The sequence below is a fragment of the Malaclemys terrapin genome, chromosome 2 (genome assembly GCF_027887155.1).
Source record: "Malaclemys terrapin pileata isolate rMalTer1 chromosome 2, rMalTer1.hap1, whole genome shotgun sequence".
Lineage (NCBI taxonomy): Eukaryota > Metazoa > Chordata > Testudines > Emydidae > Malaclemys > Malaclemys terrapin.
In genome coordinates this window covers 159,765,646-159,777,913 of record NC_071506.1, presented here as the reverse complement: position 1 = coordinate 159,777,913, position 12,268 = coordinate 159,765,646, and the positions used below count along the sequence as shown (strand labels likewise).

At 45.7% G+C, this 12,268-nt stretch overlaps 1 protein-coding gene across 1 annotated transcript in view; it reads right to left on the bottom strand.

The window, feature by feature from the left end:
* The window catches only part of SEMA5A (semaphorin 5A), a 650,839-nt gene that overhangs the window by 156,262 nt on the left and 482,309 nt on the right, over window positions 1-12,268 (bottom strand). The window contains exon 15 of the mRNA XM_054018095.1: window positions 6,921-7,068. Coding sequence (XP_053874070.1) covers window positions 6,921-7,068 — 148 coding nt within the window. The remainder of the gene's footprint in view (window positions 1-6,920; window positions 7,069-12,268) is intronic.

Here is a 12,268-nt window from a genome sequence, read left to right as displayed (position 1 = left end):
CGGTGGCAGGTCCTTCCCTGCGAGAGGGACTGAGGGACCCGCCACCGAATTGCTGCCGAAGAGCCGGATGCCCCTTTCCGTTGGCCGCCCCAAACACCTGCTTGCTGCGTTGGTGCCTGGAGCCGGCCCTGTTTGAGGAACAGTTAGCTAAAGACTCAAAAAGTAATAGCAATTTTTTTTAAAGTACATCAGAAGCAGGAAGCCTGCTAAATAACCAGTGGGGCCACTGGACGATTGAGGTGCTAAAGGAGCACTCAAGGACGATAGGCCCATTGCAGAAAAACTAAATCAATTCTTTGCATCGGTCTCCATGGATGAGGATATGAGGGAGATTCCCAAACCTGAGCCATTATTTTTAGATGACAGATCTGAGGAACTGTCCCAAATTGAGGTATCATTAGAGGAGGTTTTGGAACAAATTGATAAATTAAACAGCAATAAGTCACCAGGACCAGATGGTATTAACCCAAGAGTTTTGAAGCAAATCAAGCATGAAATTGCAGAAGTACTAACTGTAGTCTGTAACCTATCATTTAAATCAGCTTCTGTACCAGATGACTGGAGGATAGCTAATGTGCCGCCAATTTTTAAAAAGGGCTCCAGAGGTGAGGCAAACTGGCGGAAACTATAATAACGAACAATATTGTCAGACATATAGATTAACATAATTTGTTCAGGAAGAGTCAACATGGTTTTAGTAAAGGGAAATCATGCTTCACTAATCTACTAGAATTCCTTGAGGGGGTCAACAAGCATGTGGACCCAGGGGATCCAGATGATATAGTGTACTTAGATTTTCAGAAAGCCTCACCAAAGGCACTTACGCAAAGTAAGCTGCCACTGGATAAGAGGGAAGATGCTCTCATGGATTGGTCACTTGATGATTACCCGTTCTGGTAATTCCCTCTGGGGCACCTGGTACTGGCCACTGTCGGAAGACAGGATACTGGGCTAGATGGACCTTTGGTCTGACCCAGTGGGGTCATTCTTATGTTCTTATGATTCTATATTTGATTGGTTGCGAGTCTCTTAGAAATAAAACTACCAGTTTTACTGAAACAGTTAAACCAAAGAGCTGTCTAAACGTAAGCATGCAGTAGCTGAACTGGGAAGGAACTGTTTGAATATACTAGACTATGCTATCATTGTACAACATTTTAAGAATGATGCTGATGGGGGGAATCAGATTGCAAATCCCAATAATAATAATCTTACTGGGTCAATTCTAAAATCTGACAAAGCACCTCATAACATTCTTCCTAACTCATGGAATTTCCCAAGGCTATCTGGGGTATGCAATTTTCACTTGAGACCATGGGTAGGTCTACACTTACCTCCGGGTCCGGTGGTAAGCAATCGATCTTCTTGTCTAGACACGATAAATCGATCCCGGATCGATCCCGGAAGTGCTCGCTGTCGACACCGGTACTCCAGCTCGGTGAGAGGAGTACGTGGCATCGATGGGGGAGCCTGCCTGCTGCGTCTGGACCCGCGGTAAGTTCGAACTAAGGAACTTCGAATTCAGCTATGTTATTAACGTAGCTGAATTTGCGTACCTTAGTTCGAAATGGGGGGTTAGTGTGGACCAGGCCCATGAGCAGATTATTTTAAATCCAAAATACTGCTCAGCCTTATGAATCATATAATCTCAGTACACGATTATCAAGAAAGATCTATATGGAAAAAATACAGATTACATTCTAACTTCTCTGCACCAGTCACAGAAATTTAAACACCAGTCTGTGTCATACATCTTTCTTTGTGCCTGTCACCACTGGAAGAAAAATATTTTGAAAGACTTTGCAAAATTTAAGGGTATGTCTACACTACGGGATTAATCCGAATTTAGATAATTCGGATTTGAGAAACAGGTTGTCTAAAGTCGAAATGAGTGTGGCCACACTAGCACAGTAATTCGGTGGTGTGCGTCCAAGTACCGGGGCTAGCGTCGATTTCTGCACCGTTGCACTGTGGGTAGCAATTCCATAGCTATCCCATAGTTCCCGCAGTCTCCCGCGCCCATTGGGATTGTGGGTTAAGATCCCAGTGCCTGATGGGACAAAAAACATCGTCGCAGGTGGTTCTGGGTACAGCCTCACTTCCTCCCTCCCTCCCTCCCTGCATGAAAGCAACGGACGGCAGACAACCATTTTCGCGCCTTTTTTCCTGGGTGGGTGAACACTGCAGACTCCATACCACGGCAAGCATGGAGCCCGCTGAGGTCAAGACAGCACTCATGAATATTGCAAACACCTCGCGCGTTCTCGTGGAGTTTATGCTCAGCCAGGACCAGAAAAACGAGGCGAGGAGGCAGCGGCGGCGGCAGCGCAGCGACAAGCATGATGAGGACATGGACACGGACACGGACACAGAATTCAGTGAAACCACAGGCCCCGGTGCTTTGGAGATCATGTTGTTAATGGGGCAGATTCTATCCATGGAACGCCGATTCTGGGCAAGGGAAACAAGCACAGACTGGTGGGACCGCATAGTGTTGCAGGTCTGGGACGATTCCCAGTGGCTGCGGAACTTTCGCATGCGTAAGGGCACTTTCATGGAACTTTGTGACTTGCTGTCTCCTGCCCTGAAACGCCAGAATACCAAGATGAGAGCAGCCCTCACAGTTGAGAAGCGCGTGGCGATAGCCCTGTGGAAGCTTGCAACGCCAGACAGCTACCGGTCAGTCGGGAATCAATTTGGAGTGGGCAAATCTACTGTGGGGGCTGCTGTGATGCAAGTAGCCAAAGCAATCACTCAGGTGCTGCTACGAAAGTTAGTGACTCTGGGAAATGTGCAGGCTATAGTGGATGGTTTTGCTGCAATGGGATTCCCTAACTGTGGTGGGGCAATAGACGGAACCCATATCCCTATCTTGGCACCGGAGCACCAAGCCACCGAGTACATAAACCGCAAGGGGTACTTTTCAATGGTGCTGCAAGCACTTGTGGATCACAAGGGACGTTTCACCAACATCAACGCGGGCTGGGCGGGAAGGGTTCATGACGCTCGCGTCTTCAGGAACACTACTCTGTTTAAAGGGCTGCAGCAAGGGACTTACTTTCCGGACCAGAAAATAACCGTTGGGGATGTTGAAATGCCCATAGTTATTCTTGGGGACCCAGCCTACCCCTTAATGCCATGGCTTATGAAGCCGTACACAGGCAGCCTGGACAGGAGTCAGGAGCTGTTTAACTACAGGCTAAGCAAGTGCAGAATGGTGGTAGAATGTGCATTTGGCCGTTTAAAAGGTCGCTGGCGTTCATTATTGACTCGCTCTGACCTCAGCCAAAGAAATCTCCCCATTGTTATTTCTGCTTGCTGTGTGCTCCACAATCTCTGTGAAAGTAAGGGGGAGACCTTTATGGCGGGGTGGGAGGCTGAGGCAAATCGCCTGGCTGCTGATTACGCGCAGCCAGACACCAGGGCGATTAGAAGATCACACCATGAAGCGCTGTGCATCAGAGAAGCTTTGAAAACCAGTTTCATGGCTGGCCAGGCTACCGTGTGAAATATCTGTTTGTTTCTCCTTCATGAAAACCCTCCCCCTTTACTGACTGATTTTTTGTAAGGAACCCACCCTGCCCCTTCCCCCATCTTTCTTTCAAACCAAATAAAGTCACTATCATTTAAAAATCATTTATTCTTTATTAATAGATTAGAAAAAGAGGGAGGGAACCCGGGTGGTATTTGGGAGGAGGATTGCTGGGAAGGAAAAAGCCACAAAGAAAAGGTTAAAAAAATGACAGCTTTTTGCTTGGGCTGTCTACTGGGGTGGAATGGGAAGGTGTACGGAGCCTCCCCCCCCGCGTTCTTACACGTCTGGGTGAGGAGGATACGGAACATGGGGAGGGGGGAGGGTGGAACAGGGGCTGAAGCGGCAGTCTGTTTTCCAGCAGCCGTTCCTGAACCTCCACCAGACGCCGGAGCAGCCCCAGCGTTGCATCCTTCATCCTCTGGTCTTCCTGCCGCCATCTCTCATCTCGATCGTCTCTCCTCTCCTCACGTTGGTCCCTCCTCTCCTCACGTTGGTCCCTCCTCTCCTCACGTTCACTGACTTCTTTCCTATACTTTGAAACTGTTTCCTTCCACTCATTCAGATGAGCTCTGTCACTCCTGCTGGATTGCATAATTTCAGAAAACATGTCCTCCCGCGTCTTCTTCTTACGACGCCTTATCTGTGATAACCTTCGGGATGGAGGAGGGAGGCTTGAGGAATTTGCAGCTGCTGTAGGGAGGGGAAAAAAGAGAGAATTGTTTTAAAAGCTACATTTTGCAGAACAATGCTTATACTCTTTCACGGTGACCAACACTGTTCACATTACATAGCACATGTGATTTCTGTGCAAGGTCGCATTTTGCCTCTTAATGCTGAGTGCCTGTGGCTTTGCTGCTAGAGATCACAGGTCTGGGCAACAGAATTCGGCTTGCATGCGGCCATGGTAAGCCATTGTTTTACAGCTTCTGCACCCTCCTTTCCCACATACCAAGCATAGCCTGTAGAGTGCTGCAGAAGCCTGGCCAATCTCAGCCAGTTGGGGGGGGGGCAGTGTGGGGGGGCTTGTCTGGGCCCCTTCAGGCAAGTAGAGTGCTGTGGTTTTTCTGTTAACATTCAGCAGCACCAGAAAACAAACTAACCCCCCCCCCCCCCTCGCCATGAATTCTCTGGGATGATCACGGTACCCTCCCCCCACCGCGTGGCTGGTAACAGGGAAGATCCCTGCTAGCCAAACGCGAAAAACTCAGGGCCAATTTCCCATCTGCGCTTGGCTAACTGCAGGGAAGGATTTATTTTCCGCCACAGGCAAACAGCCCAGTAGGAACGGCCACCTCTGTCCCCTTAATTAAGTTCCCGTATTTCAACCAGGTTACCAGGAGTGATATCACTCTCCTGAGGATTACACAACAAGATAAAGAACGGATGTTGCTTGAATGCCAGCAAACACCGGGACCATACGCTGCCAGGCTTTGTCAGGCAATGATACCAGATTACTTGCTGCAAGCATGGCGTGGTCAAGTGTCCTACCATGGAGGAGGGAATAAGGATGCACTGCCCAGAAACCTTCTGGCAAGGCTTTCGGAGTACCTCCAGGAGAGCTTCATGGAGATGTCCCTGGAGGATTTCCGCTCCATCCCCATACACGTTAACAGACTTTTCCAGTAGCTACAGACTTTTCCAGTAGCTGAACTGACCGCGAATGCAAAGTCAGGCAAAGTAATCATTAAAAACCGTTTGCTTTTAAAACAAGTTTTATATTTTAAAAGGTAAACTCACCTGAGGTCCCTTCCATGGGGTCAGAGTCTTGGGTACTGGCTTGGGAGGCTTGGGAGGGTACTTCAGTCAGGGTGATAAAAAGATCCTGGCTGTTGGGGAGAATGGAGTGCTGTGTGCTCTCTGCAAGCTCATCCTCCTCCTCCTCCTCCTCCTCTACCCCATCGGCAGAATCCTCAGGCGTCGAGACTATCCCCGACCCAGAATCCACGAACAAAGGTGGGGTAGTGGTGGCAGCCCCCCCTAGAATTGCATGCAGCTCGGCGTAGTAGCGGCATGTCCGCGGCTCTGACCCGGAGCGACCGTTTGCCTCCTTTGTTTTTTGATAGGCTTGTCTGAGCTCCTTGACCTTCATGCGGCACTGCTCAGAGTCCCTATTGTGGCCTCTCTCCATCATGCCCTTGGAAATTTTTTCAAAAGTTTTTGCATTTCGTCTTTTAGAACGAAGTTCTGCAAGCACTGAATCCTCTCCCCATACAGCGATCAGATCCAGTACCTCCCTCACGGTCCATGCTGGTGCTCTTTTTCGATTATCAGCCTGCATGGTTACCTGTGCTGATGAGGTATCTGTGGTCACCTGTGCTCTCCACGCTGGGCAAACAGGAAATGAAGTTCAAATGTTCGCGGGGCTTTTCCTGTCTACCTGGCCAGTGCATCCGAGTTCGGATTGCTGTCCAGAGCGGTCACAATGATGCACTGTGGGATAGCTCCCGGAGGCCAATACCATCGAATTGCGGCCACACTAACCCTAATTCGAATTGCTAAAATCGATTTTGGCGCTACTCCTCTCGTTGGGGTGGAGTACAGAAATCGATTTAAAGGGCCCTTTACATCGAATTAAATGGCGTCGTTGTGTGGACGGTTACAGGGTTAATTCGAATTAAAGCTGATAAATCCGAATTAAAGTCGTAGTGTAGACCAGGCCTAAGACTGCTTGCTTAATTCATAAAGTTGAATCAAGGAAAGAGAAGAAACCTTTGCAAGTGTTCAATCTGCTTGCAAAAGTGAAATTTCACTTGTGGTATAAATGTCAAAAGTAACAGAGTAAGGACATATGAACAAAAACAAAACAAAAAAGATTATAAATTACCCTTTATTATGATTTGAACAGGCCTGCTGGTGGTCTAACAAAAAGTCCACAATCAATGAATGACAAACTTCACAATTATCAAGTTTATCCTTTGAACTTAGGAAACTTAAAAATTAGTCCAATATGTGAGGACCCATATTCCTCTTCTACTTTTATAGAATTCTGACTAGAACAAAGAAAGCATATTTTTCTCCTAGTTTGCAACAAACAAAATAAATATGCCTATGACAAATCCCCATCTTATTCATAGATTATAGGACTGGAAGGGACCTCGAGAGGTCATCGAGTCCAGTCCCCTGCCCGCATGGCAGGACCAAATACTGTCTAGACCATCCCTGATAGAATAGATTCATAGATTATAGGACTGGAAGGGACCTTTAACAACTTTCCTTTAAGAGGTCTCTCATCTAGTTAATGTTGTATAACAGCATCCTCTAACTCGCAAACATGAATTTCTCTCAGTAAAATAAAAACAATACAGCTATAAATACACACTCATGAATCAAAATGTTTGCAAAACATGCAAGTATTTGTTGATGGGAAAACATAGAAGCTACTCACCACATTACAGCCAGGGCAGTCAGGGCCATTCTCACACGTCCTGCGACGAGCCTGAATCCCACCCCCACATTGGGTAGTGCAACGTTCCCACGGACCCCAGCCTGTCCAAAACATATGTGGAGGGCACAGCAAGTGCTCATTGCAGTATCTGTGACAAGGGAAAGCAAGAGAGAAAAGAAACTATTTAGTACAACAAAAGGTTTCCAACTTCTACATTTTTCATTATTTAGAAAGATGTTTGCATATGGAAATGTTTTACCCTGATGGCCTTATATTTATTTGTTGAACGCTTTTTTTTGAACCGTCACAAGTAACAGTTGTCAAACTGTATGTAGTGTATAACCATTAATGGAATTGTATTTTGTAATACTGTGGGTGTAGCATTTTCTTCATTGTCTAATCTCTTTCTACAATCTATTTAATTGTACTGGTAGCATATTATTCACCATAGTAGTTAGGTCAATCGCTGCTTTCGTAGAAGTAACACACACACGTATCTGAAGGCAGAATTCGGTTCATGGACAACATAAGTAGACATCTATGTTGGCATTGCTTTGCTAGAAGAACCAAGCTTTCTTTTTCCAGTTCAAATATAGCTGAGTTTGCTTTTCAACTGTCCCAGTGTATTTAATGTTATAGGTAAAATAAGAGATAAAACATGATTCCAAGCATAAGAATACTATAGTGTTTTGATTATGTTATTACTTTTACCTCTGGAGTGTGTTTCTAATCATTGTAACCTAGTTAGGTTTTTTCAGTGGGCTGCAAACAACCTGAATCAGAAGAGCAGATAGCTATCCAAAGGGAGAAGCCAAATTCTACTTCACGGATTTTGTCTGTCCTGAACAAAATCATACAGGACACAATTTCCTTCCTCCCTTCCTTCCTACTGCTGGTGTACTGGTTACCTAATATCTATTTTCCCTTTACCCACTCAGCGAGTTTCTATCCATTTGTAATGTCCTGCCATGAAAACTAACATTAATATTTCAATCTCAATATTTTTATACTTGAATACAAATAATGATGTTACAAATCTACTGTTGCCTTCAATAGAATCAGTGGCAGTGACCTTTCTTTCACAAATCCCTAAAAACCTCAACCTATAATTCTTTATTACTAAAGTATTGGGGCTTGTCAAGATGAATAGTTAGTGTATGGCAAGCTGGGGTGTAAATATATAGTGCACTAGTTTGGCTACACAGACTAGCTGTCTGTGTGGACCCTTCTACTGTGCACTAATAGTTCCCTAGTTTGCAATGGCCTACTCCCATTTCAGTGTGGAACAGATCAAAGAGCACTGGGTACCTTTTAATGCACAGTAGCAGGATCCACACAGGCAGTTAGTAAGCGGCAAGCTAGTGTACTGTAGGTTTACACCCCAGCATGCCGCACACTAATTTTTTACCTAGACAAGCCCTCTGAATGTTTAGAACCAATTGCTATGTGTGTGTATGTATGTATTTGTACTGCACATGTAGATGTAGGTTTACCTTATATGTGGGATTCTACTTCATAGAGTAAATTTTGCTTTCTGGCCAGCGCAACTCCACTGAAACTAACAAGGTTGCATGGGAAAAATGAGACCAAAATCTGGTCTTATGTGTATGTAGAGCAGGGCAAACTATTCACAGCACATAATGTATTTGATTACTTGAGACCTTCCCTCCCCCACCCCCTTTTCTGAGAATTATCTGAGAATTATCCAATTTGTATGTATTTGTTAAATTAAATTATCCAGAAACGGGTTGTCCAAACATATTTCAGCTTGTGTATTATTTATAAACTATTCACCTATTTATTTGAATATTCACTATTAGTAATTTGCTGTTCACACTGTAATTGGTCACTTAAGTCACATCATGGTGTTCTGCTCTGATAGCTTCCAAACCCTCAAAATGTTCACAATGGCTTTACAAACATTCACTGTGCAAAAACAGTCACATGCACACATTTGCATGCATATTTGTGACACTCTTCTCTGTGATCAATTGGTGAACAAAAGTTTGCTAATATGAATATTCATGGAAATAGAGTAAAAGGGATCACATATGCTGAAGAAATTTCATACTTTTATTATTCAAAGGAACATGCACACATTTTTGCAGTATTCCCCCTGCTCTTAGAAGAGCAGTTGTAATGAAGTTTGGGACACACACATACAATAAAATGAATCTCTGACATTAAGTCAAGAAGCTACAGGTTCATTTCACATAAAATGTGTTATAAATGAAGTGTCTTTTTTTTAATACCAAGTCCCATTTTCAAATGTCAACATGTCATGTTTCTTGCTCTCTCTCAAGTAAGCATAGGGGAGAAACAAGACTTTACCAAATTAATTTTGTAGCCGATACTCGAAGTATTTGAAAGGTTAGGAATGCCGGAATTCTGCTAGTCAAGTCCAGTTAAAGATACATTTGAAGCTACAAAAATCACAGAGTACTTATACAATCTGCTTAACTTTTAATAAAGCAAAATCAGCCACAGAGCTGGGTTTGCATTTTTCTCCCCTTCTGAAAATATCACAGCACACAAGTGTAGTCTTAGATTCATCTCAGCCATCCAAGCTCCAAAACCATCAGGTATGTTTTTATAGTTAAAGATCAATTGCAGGGGTGAATCTGGGAACTGTGTTGGAGCATGGGGTTTTGAGCCACGTTTTATTAAGACTCTTTCCGGCTGCATTTCAAGTTAGCCAGTAACTTCTTATTCCCTTTTACACACACTCTCTCTCGCTTTTCATTTTTTTCCCATGACCCAGAGGGCTTACATTCTACAGTAATTCAGCAAAACAAGCAAAGTCAGAAACTAAGATCTGTGTTTCTGGGAAGGCCTAGTACTGTCAGAAACTAAGAGGAGGGTAGAAGGGAGAATGGCACACATACACACACACATACACACACACACAAAGGCTAGGATAGTGCAATGATCCCCCCTCTCCTTTTCTGACGAGTTCAAGTTCAATTATTCACATGTAGGAATTGCCATTCTGGGACAAAAAACAACACAGATGAATCTACTCCAGCATCATCTTTTCAGAAGCAGCCTATATTTGATGGCTCAAAGGAAGGTTTAAAACAAAACAAAACAAAAAAACACCTCCAACAATCCACTTATATAGTCAATTCTATTTCACAGAGGGAAATTTCTTGCTGACCACAGCAGAAGATAAATTTATGCCTTGGAGCATAAAGATTGACAGCCCTTTAAATAATTACCTAAATTAGTTTAACTGCAACTGCTATTCTTATTCCTATAAAGCTATAATGCTTTAAAACATTACAGTTATTTGCCTCAATAATACTGTGCAGCAATGAATACCACAGGTTAATTATAAAGCAGTTGGTAAAAATGGATTCTTAATTCATTTAAAATGTGTTGTAATGTTATTTGTGTGTCCCCTTTGTTTTTGTACTCTATTACAATAGAGTGTGAATAATAACCACCAATTAGACTCCTCTATATTGTTATGCGGGAAGGTGTTGGTGGCTATCAGCTAGGGTTGCCAACTTTCTACTCACACAAAACCGAATACCCTTGTCCCACTCCTCCTCCGAGGCCCCGCTCCTACTCCCACTCCCGCCTCCCTCTGTCACTCGCTCTCCCCACCCTCCCTCACTGGCTCATTTTCACCAGGCTGGTTCAGGGGCTTGCAGTGCAGGAGGGGGTGAAGGCTCCAAGGTAGGGCCAGAAACTAGGAGTTCAGGCTGCGGGAAGGTGCTCCGGGCTGAGGCAGTGGGTTGGGATACGGGAGGGAGTGAGGGCTCCAGCTGGGGGAGCGGGCTCTGGGGTGGGGCTGGGAATGAGGGTTTTGGGGTACAGGAGGGTGCTCCAGGCTGGGACCAAGGGGTTCGGAGAGTGGGATCAGGGCTGCGGCAGGGGGTTGGGGCACAGGAAGGGTTTGGGGTGCAGGCTCTGGGCAGTGCTTACCTCAAACAGCTCCTGGAAGCAGCAGCATGTCCCCCCTCCAGCTACTACGTGGAGGCACGGCCAGGTGGCTCTGCGGGCTGCCCCATCCACAGGCGCCACCCCTGCAGCTCTCATTGGCCACGGTTCCTGGCTAATGGGAGCTGTGGAGATGGCAGTTGGGGTTAGGGTGACCAGCTAGCAAGTGTGAAAAATCAGGATGGGGGTGGTGGGTAATAGGTGCCTATATAAGAAAAAGCTCCAAATATCAGGACTGTCCCTATAAAATCGGAACACCTGGTCACCCTACTTGGGGCGTGGGCAGTGCTCAGAGCCCCCTGGCTGCCCCTATGCATAAGAGCCGGAGGGGGGCATGCTGCTGCTTCCGGGAGCTGGGCGGAACCATAGCAGGTGAGGAGCCTGCCTTAGCCCCACTGCATCGCCAACTTGACTTTTAACGGCCCAGTCAGTGGTGCTGACTGGAGCTTCCAGGGTCCCTTTCCGACCGGGCATTCTGGTCGAAAACTGGACACCTGGCAACCCTACTATCAGCAGGCATATCTTTCATCTTCACTCAAGCACAAACCTCACTGAGGCTCACGTGTGTGCTAGTCACCCTGCATTAAGGTAAAATTCAATAGGTTCTTAAACTCCTTTAGCAGGGCTGGCTCCAGACACCAGCTTGGCAAGCTGGTGCTTGGGGCGGCCACTCCGGAGAGGGGCGGCAGGTCCAGCTATTCGGCGGCAATTCGGCCGACGGTCCCTCACTCCTGCTTGGGGTGAAGGACCTTCCGCCGAATTGCCGCCGCAGACGCGATTGCGGCTATTTTTTTTTTTTTTTTGGCTGCTTGGGGCGGCCAAAACCCTGGAGCCGGCCCTGTCCTTTAGGAAATAAGATAGCTGAAACAACAGAAAACACTACGCCAAGGGATTAGGCCACATGCATGACTAATCAGAAGCTGAGCTACGGTGGGCAAAGGTTTTTTTTCCTGGGGCTGATTGCAAATTCAGGAGTCTTGTGTGTGTATATGTGTCAGCAGTACACAGGACCAGAAAAGCCAAGACAGAGCCAGAGAAGTACTGATAGGATAGCCCTGAGAGAACATCACATGAAAGAATTTTCTGGACAGAGTAATGTCTGGAAGGGCAGGCCTAGTACTGTGAGGACGGAAACTGCCTCCTGTTTGATCCTACTGTGTTCAGAGAAACAGGATTTTGTACATTCTTTGTAAATAAACAGGATTGACCTACAGAAATATACTATTTGTATCATCAACTTCTCCTACGGGAAACAACACTCAAGGCCCCAAACACTGGCTAACTGCTTGGGCCAAAAGAGGCAACAATATCACAGTTCTCCTTCAATGCTCCTTCCCTGACTTTTTCAAACCTCTTCTCCTACATAAGCAACTCCTGCACTTCCAGTTATTTTCATTGCCCTT